At 45.0% G+C, this 27825-nt stretch overlaps 1 protein-coding gene across 3 annotated transcripts in view; it reads right to left on the bottom strand.

Annotated features, from left to right (window-relative positions):
• Positions 1-17104: 17104 nt before the first annotated feature.
• Positions 17105-27825, bottom strand: part of LOC306915603 (pantothenate kinase 1-like) — a gene marked incomplete at its 5' end in the record, with an annotated part of 23323 nt that continues 12602 nt past the window's right edge. For all 3 annotated transcript variants that reach the window (XM_079493035.1, XM_079493037.1, XM_079493036.1), the window contains 5 exons: positions 17105-18381; positions 21296-21421; positions 23525-23648; positions 26020-26196; positions 27041-27104. In XM_079493035.1, coding sequence (XP_079349161.1) covers positions 18322-18381; positions 21296-21421; positions 23525-23648; positions 26020-26196; positions 27041-27104 — 551 coding nt within the window. In that variant the 3' untranslated portion in view covers positions 17105-18321. The remainder of the gene's footprint in view (positions 18382-21295; positions 21422-23524; positions 23649-26019; positions 26197-27040; positions 27105-27825) is intronic.

The following is a 27825-nucleotide window of genomic DNA, read 5'->3' as shown; positions in this document are numbered from 1 at the left end:
TGGAGAATAATTGCGCAATCACATCAGACACCACACCAGTGGTTCTCAAACTGTTTCATTTCAATCAAGGACCCCCAAATGAATATGTGGCTCACGGCACCAAATAGCTCATGTATACTGTACTACGGTATAAGGTTAAAAATCACACCTTGTGTGTGAACTGAGCGGTGCAACTATACATTTATGTTATTGTTAGTTACTGTACTGTGCTCTGTACTGTATTGTAGTGTACTGTGCTCTGTACTGTACTTTGATAATTTTTTGGAAAATAAATCTTTGAGAAATGACACGTGTGGGGGTCCCCGGGGGGGTCCCCGGAACATCCAGACCCCCAGGAACGCGGCCAGGGGGCCAGCCCGGTTCCAGGCGAGCCTTCCCGCGTCCGAAACGGTCGAGAAATGACAGAGTTACCGTGTTGCAGCTTTCCGTGCTCGGACAGACACGCACAGGGACACACATAGGGCCATACATGGGTCCGTAATGGAGTGGAGGCACTGCTCAAAAGGTGGTTAAACTGATTTTGATGCTATGTTAACTCATTTTGGTGTGGATCCCCTTAAGGACCACTGGGGGTCCCCGTATCCCACTTTGTGAAACACCAAGTTACATTCTGATGGCTGCATGAGACAAAGCCATGTGAATTCTGGGTGAAAAAAAAGAACATAGTCTACACACATTAACTATTGGTCAATGACAGTCAGGTCCTCAATGACCCCAAAATGGACTTAATAACCTAATCTAGTGGGTCACGTGTCAACAGGTTGGACATTTTGGACAATATTTCACTTCCAAGTAACTCTGTGTTCATTAAAGTTATATCTTATCTGGCAATAATTAGCAAACCATGTGTGTGATTGAGTGAGTGAATGAAGGATGGTTATTGGTTATGGCTACTGGATGAAATGTAACATGTTTGAGTTTGTTCATAAAGTGCAGGCCTCATGCCTGCCAGACATTTTTTCCCCTGAGTTTAGGGGGCCCCTCCTCCATTAGGGGCCATATGCATTTCAAGAAGAAAAACATGTTCTCTCAACCCAACCTATAGAGTAGTATATAGACTCTCTGAGCATTACAAACAAATACAACTGTTTCGTGGTTTTTTGCCAACATTTTTTGCATCAGTCCTAAATTAGCCTATATAGGCCTACCTGCAGAGCTGCTCAGACTCTAATCTACATTCATTCCAATAGAACTACGAACGTAATTGATTGTTTTAGCTGCAGGGAGAGTTTGTTACTTTGTTTTGCTAATTTATTTGTTTGTTAGTTTGTTGGTTTTTCATTTCACCCAGATGAGAATAATCATGTGCAATTTGAAGTAACATACACACTTTAACATTCAACACTAAGATATTTACTAATTAACTATTGATAAAAACGTATTGCTATATTTGCTACTGGAGGGAATAAACGTGAGCGTCTTTCTTACCTCAGTTCAGGCCGCGGTGTGACAGTGCGTCAGCGTGCAGCACCAGATGTGTTGATGCAGCAGCAGATTTCAGTCACAAAGACAGACCAGGACAAACAACTGCAGCCGCAAACAATGTTGACAGAAAACCTCCAGTCTGAAGAAACGACTTCTCGATCGATCTCTGCACGCCTCGGTATAGCCTACTTCTGGTGCACCGGGTCCGGTTCAGGTCAGACTGAGTGAGTGAGTGACGGACATCCAGTCCAGTCCAGTCCAGCAGTGGATACATGCACTACAGTAGACACACACACAGTGACACACGCACACACACGCACACACACGCGGGGTGTTGTTGAACTGTGGCCAGCAGCCTGCATGCCTCTCCCTCCTCCTCCTCCTCACCCCTGAGTCTCTGACCCTCCCCCTCCTCCCTCTGATCTCTGTCCGGGTCCGACACGTGAGGGTAAATTATGTAATTAACTGTTGCCTTTAAGTTAAACCACTGTTGTTTCTCAACGTCGGGTTCGGGGTCCACTATAGGGACTCCAAGTGACGCTATGTAGGCCTATAGACCAATGATCAAAACAGGACCCGTGGCCTAGTATAGCCTATAGTGCATATTGGGTATTGAAATAAAAAACCGAAATGATTGATTGATTGATTGATTGATTGATTGATTGAAAATGTTACTAACAGTTTGTAGAGTAGGCTAACTAAGCATATAGTTCGAACAAAGCACCGGTCAATACAAGGTCTGCTATTAGGATTGACATTAAGAAAAGCACAATGGCTTGTTTGTTGTTGTTGTTTACATTAGGGTCCTCCATTTTTAATTTATCAGAACATTTAGTGATATAGGCTATACAGTACTAATATGAAAAAGAAAGAGAAAAAAACATCATAAACGGTTAGAAATCAAAGGAAAGATTAAATATAAGTATGCCTATAGGTGGGAGGGCTTTGACACATGTTCCTGTTGGCAGGGCCGGCATTCCACATTTTTGTGGCATAGGAGCGAAATGAATTTAACCCCTTGTTTGTTTGAGCCGAATCTGCAGGTTGAACGGGATTAGTGGAACTCCCTCTGGTGTTGTGGTCGCGTGGAGTCGTGGACAGCTTTGAGGAGGAAGTAGTTTGACAGGTAGCCTATAGACGAATTCAGAAACGGGTCTCATATTAGTCGCAGCTTACGTATTTCCTGTAGGTTGAGCCGACATAGCTGCGGGGTAAACCCGCACCTCTTCTACTACAGTAAACTGTAGTGTGACTGATGTTAGTCTGCCTCAAACGTTACTCTTTTACCTGCTTTATACTAACACTAACATTACACAGATGCCCAGAACATCGGGATGAACCTGTGTAGTTTATGGCTGCTCCAACAGTAGTGGCAACATAAAAAAAAAAAAACGGAATGTCAAAATATCCACTGCGGTGGCTGAGACCAGAGCCATAGAGTAATGGTTGAGACGTAGCAGTGAAAGGTCCTGAAAGATACATAACGTCAGTCTTACCCAATACCCAATCTTTCTGTTTTAGGAACACAAGGCTGCTGTACTTTATACCTCATACTAAGCATTTAAAGTATGCAGCCATAAACTACACAGGTTCATCCCGATGTTCTGGGCATCTTTGTAATGTTAGTAAAAAGTAGGTAAAAGAGTAACGTTTGAGGCAGACTGTACATCAGTCACTCTACCATTCACCTTAGTAGATGAGGTGCGGGTTTACCCCACAGCTATGTCGGCTCCGCCTACAGGAAATACGTAAGCTGCGACCATGAGACCCGTTTCTGAATTCGTCTATACAACAGGGGTGTCTTTCTTTGTGGTGTACTGGACCAGACTCCAGAGTAATCTAGTAAGAGAGTGGCGACACTAGCGTTGACTCCAATTGTAACAATGGAATGCGGAAGTGCTCATTCTATCTCAATGGGATAGTTCCAGTGTTTGGAACTATAGCCCATATAGGCGCCAGCTTTGCGGCGAGATCAAAGCGTGTCGCCACTCTCTTACTAGATAGTTTGGAACCAAATGGACCCTTATGGTTCTGTAACTCTGAGAGTGTAGGGTCCATTTGGTTCCATTTTTACACTCTCATAGTTAAATTAACATTGATTTTACAATATAAATTGGGGGTCCCAGAGATGGAAATGCCATTAAATAGGAGACCGTAGCCTAATTCAGGTCAAAAAAAAAATCACTTATATGGGGGTCCCTGGCATATCTTTTCAAATGGGGGTCCGCGGGCTAATGAGTGTCAATTTGGGGGTCCTTGACGATGTGAAAAAGTGTGGGAACCACTGCTCTACGGAGCAACTTGGGGAGCATACACGCACGCACGCACGCACGCACGCACGCACGCACGCACGCACGCACGCACGCACGCACGCACACACACACACACACACACAGTGTCATGAGTTTTGGAACTCATGACACGTGCAGCAGCTTGGGTTCATCCATGTTTATTTACTGATAATTAATTCACAAACAGCTGTCTGCCATACTTTAGAATGTTGTTATCTTAAGTGTCAAGAGGTCTGATACTGACTTATTCCATTTACATGGTATATGGTTCACAGAATCGCATCGAGTGACCTCGGTACATAGAAATTGATTCTCTGACTTTAAATTGTACATACATTCTGTTTGCTTGCATTGTTGATCCACTTTTGCTTTGGCAATGTAAACGTATGTTTTCTCATACGTGCGTGCGTGCGTGCGTGCGTGCGTGCGTGCGTGCGTGCGTGCGTGCGTGCGTGCATGCGTGTGTGCGTGCGTGCGAGAGACCTTTACAACTTTGTGAATCCATTTGGAATCACAACAGTATAAAGATCAATGGAGACATTTCATCACACTGGAAGAGATTGCTGCTGACTTCAACTGTGCATGTATTTATTTACATTGGAAAAATCAAAAAAGAAAGAAATTCAGGCCAGGATACCAATATTATCCAATGAGGAGAGAGAACTCTTAGCTGATAAATGAGTGAATAATTGGTATACCGACTGTGGCATTAGTTCCCTACACACCAGTGGTTCCCAAACCTTTTCATGTAAAGGACCCCCAAATTGACACTAATTAGCCCCACATTTGAAAATATATGCCAAGGACCCCCATAAGGGAACGGCTCTAGCAGTGATCCTCAACCATTTTCATTTCAAGGGCCGCCGGTTTGACCTGAATTAGGCTCCCATTTAATGGCCCTAACGGGTCCATTTGGTTCCATTTGTACACTCTCTGAGTTACAGACCCATAAGGGTCCATTTGGTTCCTAACCTAATCATTTAGCCCCTGGAACAGTGGAACTCCCTCAAGGACCCCTAGGGGTCCCTGGACCCCACTTTGGGAACCACTGCCCTACACAGCAACATCTTCACTGTTCATTTATCCACTTGCAACTATGAGAATGCTCTCAGACTTTGAGTAAAATTGAGGACTTTACTGTGTACATGAATATGTATTTTAGTTGGTCTGCTTTGATCAGCTGAGAGAGCAGTATGTGGTTTAACAGGTCCATTCTTATCTGTACGTCTACTATCGTAAAACCAGGTGCATGCGAGCACCCATTGCCCACATTGCAGTCACAACTGCAGACTCACTCACAATTTCACACCGTAATCTGAAGACTCACCTCTTCATACTCCGTCCCCGCCTCACCCCCAGGCTCTTCCTTCTCCCTGTCTGTACCCTTTCTTGGAATTCAAAACTAATTAAGGGTTACAATAACAAAGAAAGCCTGACAAGTGTCAGGTCACGCAGTAAAGTCCTCAGTGTTCATCTAGCCATTGGGTTCCATTTTGTACTATCTCAGTTAAATGAAGTCTGAGGACATGGACTGGAACTGACCCTGTTGTTATCTCGCTATAGGCTGACGACTCAGATCCAGTATACGTAACACTTGAAGCTTGGGACATACACATATGGTACACACAGAGATAACACGGTCACACACAGATAGGGGACGGCCATATAGCTTAAAAGAAAGCCTTTTGGTAATCAGAATGTCACAAATTTGCCTCCCAGCCTCGGCCTGATGTATTGAGTTTAGTTTGTGCACTGAACTGGGATTATACAACAGGTCGTTTCGAGGAAGCAATCTGATTGGTTGAAACAGCCTTCTAGCCGTGCTTCAAGCCAGCATCATGGAACACCTAATTGAAATAATTCAGCCGTTTTGTCCTCCCAGACATTTGTGGTCGTAGTGGCTTCATCTGTCATTAAAAATCACACCCGTGTGAACCGAGTGGTGCAAATCCCACCCCCCCCCCCCCCTCTCTCTCTCTCTCTCTCATTAGCAGGCAACATGCAGCACTATCTCTCTCTCTCCGTTTCTGGCACAACAGTGCCACTTTTGGTACTCATTGGTACTGGTCACATAGTCACACACAAACACGGACACGGACATTGCTGTTCGTTGGAGTGGTTGCACCACTCAAAAAATGTTTTTTTGGCTACTATCTTAGCAGTAACGCACTCGAGGGTGTGCGTTACTGCCATTAATGGCACTTCTGCGCTGCTTACAGAACTCGCCTTCGGCTCGTTCTTGCAGCAACGCAGGGGCGCCATTAATGACAGTAACACACACCCTCTCGTTTAATATTGCTTAATCGAACCCCACTCTCCTGCTCGGCAACCCGATGAACAACCCACCGTGCCAATAGAGCTAAGCTCATTTGGCAGAGCCCTTTACTTCTGACCCCTGTTTCAAGTCACTGTACTGTACCCTCAATATGCTTGTCCAGAAAAAGTTGGGGGGATGGGGGAGTGGGTGGGAGAGGATGAGCAAGCTAACTGTATCTGTACATGTCTGTATTGTCTATTGTCTATTTGTGTAACTGCACTGTACTGTATGTAATGTTTTTTTTACCTGTGTACGGGACCCCCTCTAAAATGAGATGCCACATCTCAAGGGGCTATCCTTTCAATAAAATTCTAAAATTCGAACTGCTCCCCCCCATCCTTCTAAGTTACAAAACTCACACAGACATAAAGGACGTACTACTCACCATGTGTACTGTTGTGCAAAAGGGGGGGACAGGAAAAGGGGGGACAGGGAGGTCTTCTTCTAAAGGGGGGACAGGGAGGTCTTCTTCGACCAGCAGGCAGTATAGGCCATCTGCTCTGTAACGGTAGACAATGATACATGCTAAGCCTGAGACATCGTGTAAATCAGGCCTTAAAGTCTGCCATGTACGTGCCACCAACACCCAATTGTTCTACAGTAGAATACAGAAGCTCCAGCTATAGGGCCCTCCCTTGGCCCCTTGGCAACCAGGACTGCCTTAGTGAGCATGGGGGCGATTCATACTGCTGCATGGGACCCTGGGAAGGAAGATTCCATGTGGGCCTGGGCCGTGGTTCAGTGGTCCAGGCACCTTGGCCGTGGCTCAGCGGTCCAGGCACCTTGGCCGTGGCTCAGTGGTCCAGGCACCTTGGCCGGTAGTCCAAGTCTGGCAGTGTGCCGCGGGTTCGACTCCCGATCCCAACGGCCTTTACTGCATGTAAAGGAGCGGCGGTGGCTCAGGGGTAGAGTTTCTGGATGGTAACCACAAGGTCGCCAGTTCGAACCCGGGCTCCCCCAGAGTTAGTGTCGAAGTGTCCTTGAGCAAGACACTGAACCCCTAATTGCTCCTGATGTGCTGGTTGGTACCTTGCATGGTTTCCGCTGCCATCAGTGTATGAATGTGTGTGTGAATGGGTGAATGTAATGCACAATCTATGTAAAGCGCCTTGGATAAAGGCGCTATATAAATGCACCATTTACCATTTACCATTTACCATGTCTCTCCCCCATTTCCTGTCAGCCTACTGTCTGTTCCTCTATAAAAGAAATATAAAATAGGGGCGAAAGCCGCAATAAAAAAAACAAAAATAAAAAATAAATAAAGATTCCATGGGGCCCTTCTGACCGACTTGAATGAGCCCTGATAGGACAGAGCTGTGTTTTGATGTCTGTTTTTCATGATGAATAAAGATGTCAATCAATCAATCAATCAATCATGATTTAACCATTAAAACACAGCCCTGATAGGAGGACAGAGCTGTGTTTTCATGTCTGTTTTTCATGATGAATAAAGATGTCAATCAATCAATCAATCATGATTTAACCATTAAACAATGATGCTGCACAGGCCTAGGCCAGCCTACCGGTCCAGGCCTAACAGCGTGTCGCGGGTTCGAGACCCAATCCTGACGAGCTTTGCTCACACACACACACACGCTCACACACACACACACACACACACACACACACACACACACACACACACACACACACACACACACACACACACACAGGACCCCCATTAGAAATGATATACCAGGGACCCCCATAAGAGAGGATTTGTACGGCTCTAGCAGTGATTCTCAACGATCTTCATTTCAAGGACCCCCCGGTTTGACCTGAATTAGGCTATGGTTCCCCATTTAATGGCATTTCTATCTCTGAGAACCCAATTCATATTGTAAAACCAATGTTAATTTAACTGTGAGAGTGTACAAATGGAACCAAATGGACCCTAACGGGTCCATTTGGTTCCAGCAGGTTGATTCCAGCAGGTTAACCAACCTGTCCCAGGAAAGAGCAGCATTGGACATACATCTAACGGGTCCATTTGGTTACATTTGTACACTCTCAAAGTTACAGACACCGATGTGGTTAATACAAAAAGTAGTGTACAGTATGTGTCGGTGAGTAGCATACATAGATAGATATAGAGATGTCCCGATACTGTATCGGAAAAGTATCGGTATCGGCCCTTATTTGTCATATCGGGTCATATCGGTATCGGCGAATATGCCAGTATAACCACCAATCCGACACAGGGATAAGGGGTTAACACTATGGCAGGTAAATAAAATGTTGGGGCATGTGGTGTTTGCTATCGAGTTGCCCAAACTGCAAGTGCCGTATATGAGTGAGGAGTCTGCTATAAACACAACACGAGAGATATAGCTAGATAGCTATAAACACAGCAGGAGATTTCAACATTGGTATCGGTATTTGGTATTCAGTATTCGGTATCGGCTAACACAGAAATTGTGGTATCGGGATCCGGATCGGAAACGAAAAAAGTGTATCGGGACATCCCTAGTCGATATGATGATCATACGATGGTGTCACACCCCGAACACATAGCGATCCAGAAGCTCACAACAGGTCGCGGACTGATATTTATTGGCGTGCGGTATAAAGTAAGCATAAGCCAACATTTTAAGACACAAATAGTTGTTTCCGCCATTTGCCTTTGTAGAGCGAAGCACTTCCTGAAAATGAAAGACAAACTGTACACAAAGCTTCAACACTTCAAACTGTACATAGAATATTATTATTATTATTATTATTATTATTTCCATAGAGAACAAAACAAAGAACCGAAATTGACACAAAGAAATTAAAACATACATATTCATACATTGACAATCAACATTGTAAAGGATATAGGCTACCACACATAATTCTAAAACATAAAAAAAAGGTGCAGATTTTGTTTTGGACCAAAAAAAACCCTTCGTCAAGATTCGTCAAGACACGGCATGAGTGTACAGTATGTCTCTCCCCATTTCCCGGCGAAGGTTGCGTTGGAAACGGTTTAAAAATAATTCATGGGGTCAAAGTTCAAGCTGAACTACAACGTGGCACTGTGGAAACACGTGGCACGCTGCCAGAAAACAGCGTTTATACACGGCCTGGCCCGACGCTGTCGCGTATACCGACGAGAATATAGGCCGACCTGCAAGCTCACGTGAACATTGAGAGCGTGTGTGCACCGGCTTTAGCGGAAACCTTTAAAATCTTCAAGCTATAACAATGCGAAAACATCAGATCTAAAAGCTCGCATAGGCTTGTAGATCTGTTGGCGATCTGTTGACTACGCTGCGGTGTTGATTTCGTCGACTACGACGAAAAATGTTCGTCGACTACCTTTTTTCACTGACGAAAACTAAATGGAACTAAATGAAAACTAAGACATGATGACTGTCTAAAACTAAGACGAAATATATTTGACAATTTCGTAATAACAAATAAAGACTAAAATGTTAGGAAGGGATTTGTGGACAAGAGATCCAGTATAAGTAAAAGACACAAGTCATTTTACATTTGGTTGCATGCTGAAAATAGCCAATCTACAAGCTCACAACGCGTCGCAGCGAGTGTAAAATAAGCCATTACGACAGCATCAAGGCCCGCCAAAATACATTTTAGTCAAACTATTCAAGAGACTATATGACTAAAACAAAAATTTGCTGTCAAAATCAACACTATCAACACTCATCGAAAGGTTTGCACGCAATCAAAGCCTGAGGGAGAGGTAGAGTAGAGAGATGGAAAACATGAAGGGCTAAAGAGAGGATGGGGATGGAAGGGCGATCAGACTGGCCAAAGAGTTCTATCATTATTAACATGGTAACGATGTTAACCTTTACGCCCATTCTAAAAACACCTTTTCTCAAAAACTTGATTCAAAATATATATATTGTTTAAATGTTGGTATATCGTTGTTGTTGTTCAAAACTGTTCCTAGTTATTATTATCTTTAATAATGTCGCACAAAAGTAGTGACAATAGTGCGTTGCAGTCCCGCCCCCTACCATGGCCCAGGAAATGAATCCCAATGCATTTTTCCCATAGACATTTCAAAAAGTATTTATTTAAAGACGGTTATGCCGCGGACAAAGCCAACTCGAGTCGTGACAACTCATGACAACACAAACAATATTTTGGACCAAACAAATAATTACAAAGAAGAAAAACAACAAAAAAAGTGTTGTAACCTGCCGTTATTTGTTCGGCCCAAAAAATTGTGTTTGTTGTCATGATTTTTCACGACTCGAGTTGGCTTTATCCGCGGCGTAAACGTCTTTAAATAAATACTTTCTGAAATGTCTATGAGGAAAATGAACGGAGAATCATTTCCTGGGCCCTGGTGGGGGGCGGAACTGCGACGCTCTATAGCCGATCTACAAGTGCACACTGCCCTGCATCGTGCTTGTAAGATCTGCTATTTGCTACTTTTGTGCGACACCCTTGTATGAAGAAGTAGCTGGGCTTTAATATAACAACGTATTGTACATACAGTGTATAGGGTTTCCTGCCTAAATGGGTTAAGTGGTAGTGTTCTTGAGCAAGGCACTGTGGCCCATATAAAGCTGAGTGAACACTGCTTCTGATTCTTAGGATGGCGGTCAATGCTGCAATTCGTAACTTATACTAGTATCATATTATGCACACAGAATAAATCGTCCTACTTGTGGGCCCCTTCCCATGTTCCCTATACTTCCTTCACAGGTGTTACCGATGATACTAATTAAGGATCTATTCCATTCTGATCAAACAGAGTCAGTTTGCTTCTATTGTGCATGTGTTGGCTCACTGGAAACACTCTGCTACACTAGTGGGTCTCAGTCAAAGTGTCCTTGAGTGGTGGCCCTGTAACCTGTGCAACTCTGAACGGAGTGTACAAACGTACAAACATATGTACACTCTTTAAAATTAAAAGGTTTGAAGACCACTGTACACTAAATGGAACAGACTAACTTTGATTAGTATGACGATAGGTAACACCTGCGAAGGAAGTGGGGAAGGAGCCCGGAAATAGGAAGAGTTCTTCTTTCCAAAATATAGCTGCTGTGCATATATTATATACCCTATCATGTTGCCCTCAATGTGTCTATACACATCTATACGAGCTCACAACGTATTGCATCGCGACACGTTGTGAGCTTGTAGCAGTATAGCTCAGCTATTTTCGAAAACTCACACATCTGCAGTGGTTGGAGGTGCAGGTCTCAATACTCATTGGTCATTTCCGTAAGTAGTACTGCCTGAAGCGAACGAAACTCATGAGCGCGAAATAAAATCTCCCCTGGTTAAGAGGGGATTACCTCTCAGTTGAGTGGTGGTACCAATTTGGTCTCTCACGGCACGCGGCCGGACCAGGGTTCGAATCCCGCGTATAGGAAAGGTCCTGGATCGCACGCAGCTTTACATGCGTGTGCAAATGAACTGTACTTGGCAAAATAAATGTAAAAGAGTTTAACCTAGTAATACACACATGCATGACTGAATGGCTCGGTGGCTGTTTCAGAGTGGTACTGGAATGCACCTCAACATCATGTGGAAACTAAAGACACATACACACACAAGGTGGAATACAGTGCTTGCCCCGGCTGCGCACACACACACACACACACACACACACACACACACACACACACACACACACAGAAATATAGCGCTTGTGCCTACACACCACCACCAAACTGACACGCACACACACAAAGTGAAGGCAAGCTGGCTAATGAAATAAGGAGCACATGACTGCCAGTGCATATATCAAACTGAACATTCAAGAACAACAAATCATCTAAACCGCAGAGACTATAACCTTGCACCTGGGGAATCGAACCGAGACGTCTGGCATGTGACCATCTCTGACGCAGCAGAGAAGCCAAGCTATAGTTCAGGTAATTTGAGCGGTGGCGGTGGCTCAGGGGTAGAGTGGCTGGATGGCAACCACAAGGTTGCCAGCTCGAACCCGGGCTCCCCCAGAGTTAGTGTCGAAGTGTCCTTGAGCAAGACTCTGAACCCCTAATTGCTCCTGATGAGCAGATTGGTGCCTTGCTTGGTTTCCTAAACCACCGATGTATGAATGTGTGTGTGTGAATGGGTGTAATGCACAATCTATGTAAGGGGCCTTGGATAAAGGTGCTATATAAATGCACCATTTACCCTTATCCTTCAACTTATTTGATTTTTCTTTTTACTATTTTGAAAAACCTTTTTAAAATAGTTCAAAAAGTTGAAGGATAAGGGTAAATGGTGCATTACATTCACACACACATTCATACACACACTGGTGGCGGAGGAAACCATGCAAGGAACCAACCAGCACATCAGGAGCAATTAGGGGTTCAGTGTCTTGCTCAAGGACACTTCGACACTAACTCTGGGGGAGCCCGGGTTCGAACCCCAGCCACTCTACCCCTGAGCCACCGCCGCCCAAGGGGTAAGGGGTGGCACAAGATAGGGCCCTCAGTGTTCAGTTCATGTTACTCCAAAGAGTGTACAAAAGGAACCAAATGGACCCGCACCGTATTCTGCTGTGCATGTAACCCTCCTGCAGCCTTCGGTCCTTAAAGGAGCATTCAGTGATTTGGGTGATTTGGAAAACCACCCGGTCCGCCCCGGTAACAAAATGTGCACATGCACGCTCTACAGTGGGGGGAAGTGCAACAGGCCAACAGCATGTGCACCAAGGCCCGCCGCCACTCGATCATGATTGGAGGAAGGCCCCTCTCATCCTGATTGGATGAAGGCTTTGCCACCCGCCACCAAAACTGAAACTAGGGTTTTTTGACCCCAGGGGCTCACTGGGGACAGGGAGGAACTACTTATATGGTCAACACACTCTATAGTAGGGAGAATTATCCAGAAAAAAAGAAAAAATAAGTGATATTTGAATTAGGTCAAATCACTGAATATACCTTTAAAATGTCCTATAAGTAGAGATACACTACAGTACATGACACAGTGATTACAGATTTTAATGACTTTATACATTTAAAAGTTTTAAGCAGCACTTGTGTCAGGCGCACGCAGACGGATACACATCAGCGCATGCAAAGCTACAGTCGCTTAATGCTAATGATTAAGAAGCTTTTCTTTCCTGCAACTTCAAAGCCCATCAATCATGTCTACGTTTCGTTGACAACAAAAAAAACACACAACTGGAATCTTTTGAAAGTGGAATAATCAATATTATCATTGCATATTAGTTTAAAGGTGAATCTACAACCCGATCTGAAAATGCTCAGATGTGACACACATCTGTTGTTCTGTTTTGTTCAGGGCAGTGTGGGGAGAGGACACACACACACACACACACACACACAAAAAAATCAGCTTTTTTCTTTTCAGGAGAGATTACATGGTGTCCATTTACAACAGTATAGAGGTCACATGGTCTTAAGTTACGCCATCGAGTTACACAGGGTTACATTTGCTGAGGGGGGGATGGGGGGGGGGGGGACTGAATTCTTCTGGTCAGGCTGAAATAAATACATGTTAATTCATTTTTTGGAGAATGCAGACTGACTGGCGTGTTTGATATCATAATAATGTCAAAATGTAACAATAAAATAAAATGTTAACCACATTAAAACGCATTTTGGGTGGGAACCCCTTTTGGTGTTAGCATTATGTTATGCTTTAGCTATTGAAAAATAGCAGATCTACAAGCTCGTAGGTCTGCTATTTTTGAAGAATCGAAGAACGACTGACATAGAAACATAGCTTTTTCAGAAAACTGTCAGGATGTAGAAGACATTTATAGAATCTGATCTCAGGTCAAAATGGGTTAACTCTGGAGTCCTTATTATGGGCAAAGCGCCCCGAGAAAAAAAGCAATGTAGAGTGGCTATATTTCCACTATTTGTCGAAAATGTTGTCTCCCCCCCGTTTTATATATCTATATATAAATCGGACCCTGACGACGTTTCACCAGAAGAGATTATATTATAGCATCGAGTTAAAGGAGAAAATACAGTTCATATCCTTATCCTATGCTAATATAATGCGCTTGATGTCATCGTTGTATCCTATGCTAATATAATGCGCTTGATGTCATCGTTGTATCCTATGCTAATATAATGCGCTTGATGTCATCGTGCATCTGCATTTTTTGGGGAGAAAAACACAGAAGACATAGGGTATTTTATCACCACACTCGGCGATATTTCCCTTTAAGGCTTACAGTAATTAACTTCCAGGTAAGGCAGCCAGGTATGACAGACAGACAGACAGGTGGACAGACAGACAGGTGGACAGACAGACAGACAGGTAGGTAGGTAGGCAGACATGTGAACAAAGAGGTAAGCACACAGACAGGCAAGGCAAGGAGGACAGACAGACAGGTAGACAGACAGACAGACAGGTAGGTAGGTAGGCAGACAGACAGGTAGGTAGGCAGACATGTGAACAAAGAGGTAAGCACACAGACAGGCAAGGCAAGGAGGACAGACAAAGTAGTGTAGATAGAAGGAGAGAAACGGCTGATAAGTCACAAATTAAAACTCGACCCACAAACGAATGACACAAGTGATTGTTAAAATGGGGAATATTTCAAAGTGCTAAGGCTTGTTGGACGTGGAAGGATCTAATGGTGACAGTCAAGAGAGAACAGACCCAAAAGGACCGTAATGGTGACAGTCAAGAGAGAACAGACCCAAACTATTCCATGTCAAAAAACTACATAGAAAAAAATAACAAACCAATAACTTATAAAAAACAAACCAAAAAAAAAACACAAGGCTTATTTTAACATTAAAAGACAATTATGTATAAGGGCACGCATACACATACATCACACACTAATAACCTCAGTAGCCATTTCTTGAAGTACATCTGGTTCTATTTACAGTTTAGATCACTAACCCAGCCCTGGGTCTTAGATCACTAACCCAGCCCTGGGCCTTAGATCACTAACCCAGCCCTGGGCCTTAGATCACTAACCCAGCCCTGGGCCTTAGATCACTAACCCCCAGCCCTGGGCCTTAGATCACTAACCCCCAGCCCAGGGCCTTAGATCACTAACCCCCAGCCCTGGGCCTTAGATCACTAACCCAGCCCTGGGCCTTAGAGCACTAACCCAGCCCTGGGCCTTAGAGCACTAACCCAGCCCTGGGCCTTAGATCACTAACCCCAGCCCTGGGCCTTAGATCACTAACCCCAGCCCTGGGCCTTAGAGCACTAACCCAGCCCTGGGCCTTAGAGCACTAACCCCAGCCCTGGGCCTTAGAGCACTAACCCAGCCCTGGGCCTTAGAGCACTAACCCCAGCCCTGGGCCTTAGAGCACTAACCCCAGCCCTGGGCCTTAGAGCACTGACCCAGCCCTGGGCCTTAGAGCACTAACCCAGCCCTGGGTCTTAGATCACTAACCCCAGCCCTGGGCCTTAGAGCACTAACCCAGCCCTGGGTCTTAGATCACTAACCCCAGCCCTGGGCCTTAGATCACTAACCCAGCCCTGGGTCTTAGATCACTAACCCCAGCCCTGGGTCTTAGATCACTGACCCAGCCCTGGGTCTTAGATCACTGACCCAGCCCTGGGTCTTAGATCACTGACCCAGCCCAGGGCCTTAGATCACTAACCCAGCCCTGGGTCTTAGATCACTGACCCAGCCCTGGGTCTTAGATCACTAACCCAGCCCTGGGCCTTAGATCACTGACCCCAGCCCTGGGTCTTAGATCACTGACCCAGCCCTGGGTCTTAGATCACTAACCCAGCCCTGGGCCTTAGATCACTAACCCAGCCCTGGGCCTTGGAGCACTAACCCAGCCCAGGGCCTTAGATCACTAACCCAGCCCAGGGCCTTAGATCACTAACCCAGCCCAGGGCCTTAGATCACTAACCCAGCCCAGGGCCTTAGATCACTAACCCAGCCCTGGGCCTTAGATCACTAACCCAGCCCTGGGCCTTAGATCACTGACCCAGCCCTGGGCCTTAGATCACTAACCCAGCCCTGGGTCTTAGATCACTAACCCAGCCCTGGGCCTTAGATCACTAACCCAGCCCTGGGCCTTAGATCACTAACCCAGCCCTGGGCCTTAGATCACTAACCCAGCCCTGGGCCTTAGATCACTAACCCAGCCCTGGGCCTTAGATCACTAACCCAGCCCTGGGCCTTAGATCACTACCCCAGCCCTGGGCCTTAGATCACTAACCCAGCCCTGGGCCTTAGATCACTAACCCAGCCCTGGGCCTTAGATCACTGACCCAGCCCTGGGCCTTAGATCACTAACCCAGCCCTGGGCCTTAGATCACTAACCCAGCCCTGGGCCTTAGATCACTAACCCCCAGCCCTGGGCCTTAGATCACTAACCCCCAGCCCTGGGCCTTAGATCACTAACCCAGCCCTGGGCCTTAGATCAGTGGTTCTACCATTTCTGGTTTCAGGGCCGACTTGAGAATAGTTTACTATTTCAATGTAGGGCTTTAAGCAACTAGTCGACTAGTAAATCCACTAGTTGGTAAATGTTTACTCCCCCCCCCCCCCCGTTTTTGTAGGCCTCAAGATCAGCTAGATTATAGTTATAGTCACCAATGTACACAGTTTTTAAATGTACAACTATTATTAAATAGATTTAAAAAAAAATGTTTTTTTTACATAATAGTTAAACAACTAGTCAACTAGTCGATTAGTAAACTAGGCAACTAGTCAACTAGTAAAAATCACTAGAAGTGAAAGCCCTATATTTCAATGACCAATCAATCGATTGCGTTCCCTCTTGGATCAATGGAACTAACGTAGCATGATTTCCTATTTATCGATGATGTCACAATGGATTTTTAAATATATATATATATATTAATGTTAGTTATATTAAGAGTTAAAAAGTGTTGCCAATTATTAGGGGGCCCACTTGCAATGCCCTTGTGGCCCACATGGTTGAGTATCACTGGCATAAATCCCCCCCCCCCCCCCCCACACACACACACACACACAGAATATACTCTATGTTAAAACATCAGTGACTGACGGCCGCCACCGAGCCCCTACGCCGGGGCGGTCCTGGAGAGAAAACCCAAAGTGCACCCCAGATTTTCCCAGACAGCCCCGTTGTGAAAATCACCTTCAATCCTTTTTTTTTTACTGTCCGATCCGATGGCTGGAGGCAAAAAATCAAGCGCTCCTCCCAATGAAATCCAGCAAAAGCTCTGCGTCAAACGTATGCAGCAAGGAGGGAGGGAGGGAGGGAATGTTCCGGGAGGCTGAATGAAGCGCCCCCACTTTGTTTGTTTCTCCAGTTCATCTCCAGGACGGAGAACGACGACACCCATCATCTCCTCACTGAGGGCACAGGTACAGTAGAGCCACGAGGACAACACAGGGGGATTGTGGGTATTGTGGTTCACAAGTCACAGCGGCGGTCTGCGTAGTAGGAGCAGTAATAGTAGCAATAGTAGTACTAGTAGCATTTAACCACATTCGGCGGAAATAGCAGATCTACAAGCTTACAGCGCGTCCTGTTGCAACACGTTGTTGAACTAATATCTTTAGTGTCCCGTCTACACAAAAGGAAGTGGGTCTTGGTATAGACCCCTGGGGGATCTCCAGTCAACCCAAGTATATCAGGGTTTTTTTTAATCCACTTAGAATTGCGTAGGCAAACATAAGAGACATGCACGCCGGGGGCGGGCCTCCCGTACCGTACAGATAAATCCACAGATACGATTGGCTGCAGCAAGTTGTCCGTCGTGGACAACGGAGGTGATGTGTGTGAATGCTGGGATACATGCATGATGAGCTGCCGTCTGTAATAACACTGCAGGACAGAGAGACAGAGGACGCTCACTCCACACACACACACACACACACGCACGCAAGCACGCACGCACGCACGCACGCACGCACGCACAGAAACAGACAGACTAGACTGCTTCCTCGAATGACTCTTTTGAACCTCGAACTTTGCAGAACTCTGCGATTGCGACAATATTGCCGAGACAGGGTTGTTTATTTTTTCGACCACAGTGCTTATATGAGACGATTTTAAGATTTTCTCCATAGAGAAAATGTGTCCGCGACCTAGGAGAGATGGGCGATGGAATAAATACGTCTCGTGGGTTCGTTTAGTTCTTGTAGTCGAAAAGAGCCACTAGAGAGAGAGAGAACATACACACACACACACACACACACACACGCACGCCATTGCACAGTGTACACACACATACTGTACTGCAGATAAAGAGACAAAGAGATAGACAGAGTTGGTGCATGTGTATGTATGTATGTGTGTGTGTGTGTGGAGGGGGGGGGGGGGGAGGAGGCGCACAGGAATTTCAGTTCTACAGTGTAGCTGCTGTGTTCCGGGTCACAGAGGTCAACCCCAGGGGTCAGTCTAAAGGTTAAAGGTCATCTGACATCTTCAGTAACTCCAGGAAGGCACCGACTGCCCCAAAGTATCCCTGGTGAGATAGAGAGAGAGAGAGAGAGAGAGAGAGTTCAGTATGGTTTGTCTCCTCCAGCAGTCATTTTGTGCTCTTAAACACCAAAGTACCTAAACAATAGTAAACAATTAGTAAACAATATCCTGAATTGGTAGGCCTACTATCATTGGTATTCACATACTCACGTTTATATCATCATCTAGCTGACCATTTAATTGCACAAAATAATTTGATCACTTTGGAGATGAACTATAACAGCTGTGGGTTCGACATACTACACTGATGAAGACAGCATGTTAGCATAACGATGAAGACATTGATGAAGACAGCATGTTAGCATAACGATGAAGACATTGAGGAGTGCTGCGAGTCGGTAAACTGGTGAGTTCTCCAGATACCTTTGAAAAGGTCAAATGGTCATTTCCCCCACATTGACTGTCAGACTGTGTTTATGACCTACACCAGCTGAGTTCCCCCAGGATATACTATATCCTATCTGAACTGCAGACCTCTTCACATGTCCAAAGAAATTGCTCCAAACTCCAAAATGGATCTGTGAAATTCAATCAGATTCCAACCAGGTTCCGAGATTTCTTTCAGATTGCGGCACGGCGCCTGAGTGGACCCGTGGCACGGAGCCTGAGTGGACCCGTGGCACGGAGCCTGAGTGGACCCGTGGCACGGAGCCTGAGTGTACCCGTGGCACGGAGCCTGAGTGGACCCGTGGCACGGAGCCTGAGTGGACCCGTGAGCACGGAGCCTGAGTGGACCCGTGAGCACGGAGCCTGAGTGGACCCGTGAGCACGGAGCCTGAGTGGACCCGTGGCACGGAGCCTGAGTGGACCCGTGGCACGGAGCCTGAGTGGACCCGTGGCACGGAGCCTGAGTGTACCCGTGAGCACGGAGCCTGAGTGGACCCGTGGCACGGAGCCTGAGTGGACCCGTGGCACGGAGCCTGAGTGGACCCGTGGCACGGAGCCTGAGTGGACCCGTGGCACGGAGCCTGAGTGGACCCGTGGCACGGAGCCTGAGTGTACCCGTGGCACGGAGCCTGAGTGGACCCGTGGCACGGAGCCTGAGTGGACCCGTGGCACGGAGCCTGAGTGGACCCGTGACACGGAGCCTGAGTGGACCCGTGGCACGGAGCCTGAGTGGACCCGTGGCACGGAGCCTGAGTGGACCCGTGGCACGGAGCCTGAGTGGACCCGTGGCACGGAGCCTGAGTGGACCCGTGGCACGGAGCCTGAGTGGACCCGTGGCACGGAGCCTGAGTGGACCCGTGACAAATTTTCAGGTCAGATTCCGAGCCGTTCTTCCGACTTTCTTTCTTGTGGAGTCTGTGATTGTAAGCCTGGCAGGCAGCGGCAGCTGTCTTGCCTTGCAGTATGGTACGCTAGGCATGCATTTTAGTCCAGTACCAGTGCTGATTTCGTCGAATAATACTAATAAATCGTCGACTACCTTTTTTCAGCGACAAAAACTAAATGGAAACTATATAAAAACTAAGCTATGATGACTAAAACTAAGACTAAATATATTGACAATTTCGTCAACAAATAAAAACCACGCTAAAATGTTAGGAAGGGACTAGTGGACAAGAGATCCAGAATAAGTCATTTTACACTTGGTTGCATACTGAAAACAGCAGATCTACAAGCTCACAACACGTTGCAGCGCGACGCGTTGTGAGCTTGTAGATCGGCTATTTTTCAGCAAGTGTAAAATCAGTCATTACGACGGCATCAAGGCCCGCCGCCAAAATACATTTTAGTCGACAAAATCAACTGTAGATTTAGTCGATATTGAAGTCGACCAAAACTACTAACTACTCAACACTAAAACATTACAGGTAACTAAAATGTGAAATGAAAAGTATCCCAGAGACCTCGTGTTCCAGGAACAGAGCTCTCAGCTGTCCTTTGGACCAGTAGTATTAAGTATATATAAAGTATCCCAGAGACCTCGTGTTCCAGGAACAGAGCTCTCAGCTGTCCTTTGGACCAGTAGTAAGTAAAGTATTGCAGAGACCTCGTGTTCCAGGAACAGAGCTCTCAGTAGTATAGTAAAGTATCCCAGAGACCTCGTGTTCCAGGAACAGAGCTCTCAGTAGTATAGTAAAGTATCCCAGAGACCTCGTGTTCCAGGAACAGAGCTCTCAGCTGTCCTTTAGACCAGTACCTCGTGTTCCAGGAACAGAGCTCTCAGCTGTCCTTTAGACCAGTAGTATTAAGTATATATAAAGTATCCCAGAGACCTCGTGTTCCAGGAACAGAGCTCTCAGCTGTCCTTTGGACCAGTACCTCATGTTCCAGGAACAGAGCTCTCAGCTGTCCTTTAGACCAGTACCTCGTGTTCCAGGAACAGAGCTCTCAGCTGTCCTTTGGACCAGTACCTCGTGTTCCAGGAACAGAGCTCTCAGCTGTCCTTTAGACCAGTACCTCGTGTTCCAGGAACAGAGCTCTCAGCTGTACTTTGGACCAGTACCTCGTGTTCCAGGAACAGAGCTCTCAGCTGTCCTTTGGACCAGTACCTCGTGTTCCAGGAACAGAGCTCTCAGCTGTCCTTTAGACCAGTACCTCGTGTTCCAGGAACAGAGCTCTCAGCTGTCCTTTAGACCAGTACCTCGTGTTCCAGGAACAGAGCTCTCAGCTGTCCTTTAGACCAGTACCTCGTGTTCCAGGAACAGAGCTCTCAGCTGTCCTTTAGACCAGTACCTTGTGTTCCAGGAACAGAGCTCTCAGCTGTCCTTTAGACCAGTACCTTGTGTTCCAGGAACAGAGCTCTCAGCTGTCCTTTAGACCAGTACCTCGTGTTCCAGGAACAGAGCTCTCAGCTGTCCTTTGGACCAGTAGTAAGTAAAGTATCCCAGAGACCTCGTGTTCCAGGAACAGAGCTCTCAGCTGTCCTTTGGAGTGGAAGTTTGGACCAGTACCTCGTGTTCCAGGAACAGAGCTCTCAGCTGTCCTTTGGACCAGTAGTCCATGGCGTAGGCCAGCAGCTTGGTGGAGAGGGTGTTGATCCGCAGGAAGTTCCCCACGAACACCACACGCTCTATCCTCTGAAAACACACGCACACACAGGCAGACGTTTGATTTAAAAGTATACTGTGATTGGATTGTTGTGATGTAATGCAGATTATGGATGTATCATGTACTTATAATTGTTTGTAGGATGTTGTGTACTGTTGTTTTGTCTGTTTTTGTCTGTCTTTTATTTTTCAACTTTTATTGATCCTGTATTTAAGGTTTGTTTGTCTTGTTTTCTGTTGTCCTTTTTCTTTGGGGTGAAAATTCAATGTATTTATTCTTGTACGTTATACTTGTGGGCTTTATTAAGAGAAGCTGCCACTTATTATTTCTCAACTCCAGTATTTAAATAATGCTTCTGTGAAAAAAACAATAAAAAAGTTAAAAAAAGGCTTTAAAAAAAAACACACACACACACACACGCACGCACACACGCTATAGGCCTATCTCACAGCCCGTTTTTCACGCCCACTTCCGGTAAATAGTGGTGACTTTAACATGGGCATTTACACGTTTTTTTCTCTGGAGAATCTAAGTACATTTTCTAATGTAAAAATGTGACAGACCAATATTATTATGAAGCAAACAAGATGGTAAATCAGGTCGAGCAGATAGAACAAACCTTACCTTGAGAAAACAAAAGTTGTAGACTTCTTAAATAACCTCTTTTAACATGTAGCGTCTATGGAGTGACGTCACGCTATCACCACTAACCCCGAAAGGGGGCGTATTTAGGGGGGCGGGGAAATTCTGTGAGATAGGCCAATTACATACAACACGTGGGTGCCCTATAGAGCGTCGCAGTCCCGCCCCCCTTTCAGAACGACGAGGGCACCAGGAAATAATTCCCCATTCATTTTTCCCATAGACGTTTCAAAAAGTATTTATTTGAAGACATTTAAGCCTCGGAGACAAAGCCAACGGCCAAGTTGACAAATCATGACAATAAACAAAAATGTTTGGGCCGAAGAAATAATTAGAAAGAATAAAAACAAAAAAAGTGTTGTACCCTTTTGTTTTGTCTTTCTGATTATCTGTTCGGCCCCAAATAAATGTGTTTATTGTCATGATTTGTCGCCTGCCGAGTTGACTTTGTCCGAGGCTTTAAAGGTCTACCAATTTTGACCTGAGATCAGATTCTAAAAATGTCTTCTACATCCTGACAGTTTTCTGAAAAAGCTATGTTTCTATGTCAGTCGTTTTTCAAAAATAGCAGACCTACAAGCTCGTAGCGCGCCACTCGGTGGCGCGCTATGAGCTTGTAGATCTACTATTTTTCAATAGCTAAAGCATAACATAATGCTAACCCCAAAAGGGGTTCCCGCCCAAAATGGGTTAAATACATACTTTTTGAAACGTCTATGGGAAAAATGAATGGGTAAATATTTCCTGGTGCCCTCGCAGGGCGCGGGACTGCGACGCTCTGTACCCTTTAATTTTACACATACACCCATTTAGACGCAAAGGACCACATAAACATGACAATGAATCAATCTTGAAATCACAAGCATTATAACTGCAAGAATAACATGCTCTCAAAAGTCAAGATATTACACAAACATAACAACAACAACGACAAAATAATGTCAGTCTAACACCCCTTTTATTTAGACGAGAGAACAATGAAAACACAAGACACAAGAAGAGACAAGTGTCAATTTACACTAGTAGGAACCACCCTAGATCACTCTGCTGCACTCTAGAGGTTGAATTCTGAAATTGCACATTGAAAGATATTGTTCCAACTATTCAGCTGTAGTACAACCTCTGTTGAAAAAAATCAAACCTTGACATTTCCAATCTCAACTATTTTAGACCAATTTCAAAATTACCTTATCTTTCAAAAGCACTAGAGAAAGTGGTTTACTCCCAACTTTTAACCTTTATGAATAACAACTCACTTTTTGAAATGTTTCAGTCTGGTTTTAGATCTCATCACAGTACAGAAACTGCACTTCTGGAAGTTCTAAATGACATTAGGATGAACTCAGATGCTGACTCGCAGAGTTACCCATAAGGGTCCATTTGGTTTTTAACTATCATTTAGCTGGGGTGGGGACCCCCTGTAACTCCCTCAAGGAACCATTAGTTTAATGTGAGGCATATGCCACTCTGTGGTGCGTGCGTGCGCGTACCTCGTTCACAGCACACATGCGCGCTATAGATCCTATGTTGTTGGTGATGGTGACCAGCGTGGCTCTGGCCAGGTCCTCCTTACTGATGCTGTCCCTCTTCTCCTTGCTCATCATGTGGCCGAAACTACAGCAACAACACACACAAAACAACAGCCTTTCAGTTCGTGGTGCTCGGGTCAGGGTTGATTTCGTCAAATAAATGGTAAATGGTGCATTTATATAGCGCCTTTATCCAAGGCGCTTTACATAGATTGTGCATTACATTAACCCATTCACACACATTCATACATCGATGGCGGCGGAAACCATGCAAGGCACCAACCAGCACATCAGGAGCAATTAGGGGTTCAGAGAGTCTTGCTCAAGGACACTTCGACACGAACTCTGGGAGAGCCCGGGTTCGAACTGGCAACCTTGCGGTTACCATCCAGCCACTGAGCCACCGCCGCCCCGTTTTTGTCATAATACTATGACAAAAAATGTTCGTCAACTAGCGTTTTACACAGAGGAAAACGGAATAAAAACTAAATGAAAACTAAGCCATGATGATGACTAAAACTATAAGACTAAATATACTGACAATTTCGTCAACAGATAAAAACTAGACTGAAATGTTAGGAAGGGACTAGTGGACAAGAGATCCAGTAGAACTAAAAGACACATGGTTGCATTCCGAAAACCCAGACTCGTTGTGAGCTTGTAGATCTGCTAGTTTCAGCAAGTGTAAAATCAGTCATTACGAAACTAAAAGATGTGTCCCTGGTTGAACTGATAAGGCCACACTTCCCTGTTCCTTATTTTGGGGAATTAACAACATCACACGTCTCCTAAAAGTTCTTCTAAATTCCCATTTACATACACAATAATAGAGGTTAAAATAATATACAAAAACTATCCATGTATTACATTTTATTTAAGATTTTGGAAAGTTTTTTTTTTTTAAAAAGACTACATTCTAGTCTAGTCTTTTTAAAAATCACACCCGTGTGAAGTGAGGGGCACTCTGATCATCGTACATCAACATCAAGAATGGTGGTCCCTTATTGGCCAAGGGTGGCCACTGACATACCCAGCTGATTTGCTCGGACACATCATTTATGACGTAAATTATCCATTCATTGTCAATGGCATTTAATGTTTGTGTTAAGACAGAATCTACACTATAGGATGGCCTCAAAAATCTTTCCAAAATCTTGTCAAGAGTAAAACTCTTGTAGTGTATGGGAGGCTTTATTTGAATTTCAGGTAGTGACAACCCTAACTGGGCTTAAAGGGGCATTCCACTAATTTTCAACATTTTACTATGTCATTAATATACCTTAGAGCTGTTGTGTGGAAATAATAAAAAAAGTCCCCCCATTCTGTGTTTCCTAGAACTAGAGGTCTGAAAAAAATCATTAACATGGTGAAACACATCTTGATGAAATTTTTTCATAATTACAGTTCTAGGAAACACCGAATGGGGGGACTTTTTTATTATTTCCACACAACAGCTCTAATGTATATTAAATGTTGAAAATGGGTGGTTTTCCCCTTTAAGGGTTTGAATCGTGGCCTACAGGGTCAGTATGGCCAGATGCTTTTAAGACCTTTTTAATACCTCAAAAGAACAGTGAACAGGGAAGTGTGGGCCCTTATCAGTTCAACCAGGGACACATCTTTTAGTTTCCAAATAACAGACGATTATTTCCTTATTTCAAGGCACGGTTAATGGCAACCCTAAGCCCTGCGACGCAACAAAACCATTGCGTCAGCTTAGCGCGGTTTTGGGGGATTCTGTTGCAAGTGGTCGCAAGTTGCAACTCGTTGCATCGCAAATGGGCTTATAGTGTCCGTGGGGGGTGGACTGTAACTTTTCCCCTGCACCCCCTCGAGACACTGTTGATTTTGACAGCATTTTATGACATTATTTTTTTGGTTCAAACACTGTTTTGTTGTGTAACTCCAGTTAGTTCATATAACATTAGCCGATGTTGTCACTGGCTCCGCGCTGCATGCGGCCATATAGTTTTACTCTATGGTTTTACTGCAGCGTTGCAGAGTCTGGGTTATAGGACTTCCGTGGTGCGTCCTTTCAGGCCTTAGGATGCACTCTCATTCGCTTAGGCGGCGTTCACGAGTATGGGTTCAGACTCGGGGGCAGCCAATCATGACTAGGTCGTCAAAGCCAACCCGAGCGAAAATCCCCCTGGGCACAATATGCGCTGTAGAGTGCATAGATGAAATTTGGCGGAAGTATCGGGATTTTGGCGGAAGTACCGCTCAAAGAAATGACGTTGACGCTTTACAAATCTGATTACATTCTCAGTGAATGAAACGTTGTGATTGGTCAAAAAAATATTATATCCGGGGGAAATACATCTGTGACCAGGTTTTTCTCTTCGCAGATGAGTAAGGCTGGGACTGAGGCTAAGCGAAAATATGCCAGGTTTCACCTGCCAAAAAAGTGTATATATGTGTGGGCAGGGGGGGGGGGGTGCGTTCGTTTTGCCCACCTGGAGGCCACGGCGGAGCCCTGCAGTCCAAAGCGCCCGTAGTCTCCCCCGTAGATGTCTTTGACCAGCTTGTCAGCGTTGGTGGAGTCTCCTTTGGCGGCCATGTCCAGAGCCTCCTCGAAGCTCTGGCAGCCCGTCAGCAGGCAGCACAGGCCCAGGAACGTCCCGCCTCCCAGACTGGGATATGAACACAGCGCACGTTAACACATTCTGGACGGGAACCCCTTTTGGTGTTTGTAGCATTATGTTATAGCTATTTAGCTATTGAAAAATAGCAGATCTACAAGCTCATAGCGCGGCACCGAGTGCCGCGCTACGAGCTTGTAGGTCTGCTATTTTAGAAAAAAATTGAAAATGTGGCGCAGATCTTTGAATATATATTCTTTCAGAGCGAACGTTTTTAACTCAAATCGTTGCTTCCGAGGGGTCCCTGGAACAACATATTTTGACATTGGGGTCGGCGGCCAAATACAGATAATTCTGGGGCTCCTTGACATGAAAATGTTTGAGAACGACACACATACAGGTAGGAACACACATACAGGTAGAAACACACATACAGGTAGGAACACACATTAAACACCGTTTAGACCTGAGGGCGCGTCTGTCTGTGTCACCGTATAGTTTTTAACCACTTTAACCGTAATTTTAAACTTTAGCTGTTGAAAAACAGCAGATCTACAAGCTCATACTCGCTATGAGCTTGTATGCTATTTTTGAAAAATCGGGAAAACGTGTGCAAATCTTTGAATGTATGTTATTCTTTCACAGCGAACGTTTTTAACTCATATCTTTGCTTCTTGGGGGGTCCCTGAAACAACGGGGGGTTGTTCGGCCAAATACATACATTTTGGGGTCCTTGACATGAAATAGTTTGAGAACCACTGATAACTGTCATGATTTAGAGAAGACATTTGTAGAATCTGGTCTCAGGTCTCACCTGTCACGCATGCAACGCACGCACGCACACACACACACACACACACACACACACACACACACACACACCCTGTGATCTTACCTGGTCCCAGTGACTCGCTTGTAGTCATCTTTAGAGTAGACAGCCAGCATGGACACTCCAGACCCTGACCAGAGTTCAACACAGTAATTCAGGATGAATACATTATGTGTTTCTATAATTTAATAAAGCAATTTGGCCCTCTGTTTAGCCATGAGTATAATCAGGAATATTCTCATCAGCTTCCCAAGATTGGAATAACAAGTTTTATAATTAAATCTATTTCATTACTGTATTTTTGAATGTCTGTCCAATGAATGTCTGTCCGGGACTCGGTCGTGTTCCATCGACCTGTCCTAACTCATTACCGTAAGGGTCCATTTGGTTCCATTGTACACTCTCAGAGATGTGGTGGTCCTTCAAATTAAAATGTTTGAGGACCACTGGTATTGTAACTGGTATAGCACGGGTGGGCAATTTTGACAATGGAGAGGGCCACTATATTTCCACACTCAGTCCAGAGGGCCACATTACATATGACTGTCGTAGCAAAAATAGCCGATCTACAAGCTCAAAACGCGTCACAGTACGACACGTTTTGAGCTTGTAGATCAGCTATCTTTGCTATATTTGAATTGAAATCCTGAATGTTTTTTTTTGCTATTTCTGAATTGGAATCCTGAAAAGTAACATTTTTATTTAATTTCAAATGCATTTAGTTATAGTTGTGTTAACTTTATGAACTAAATACAAAGACATTGGACATAAAAAAACAAGAATTGATTAAATCAATTCATTATTGTTGGGAATCTGGTTCCTCCGGGTCCCGGATCACAACTCTGAATTGT

This window comes from Electrona antarctica, assembly GCF_951216825.1.
Source record: "Electrona antarctica genome assembly, chromosome: 22".
Taxonomy (NCBI): Eukaryota; Metazoa; Chordata; class Actinopteri; order Myctophiformes; family Myctophidae; genus Electrona; species Electrona antarctica.
The sequence above is the reverse complement of the archived record's forward strand: the minus strand, read 5'-3'. Positions and strand labels throughout refer to the sequence as shown.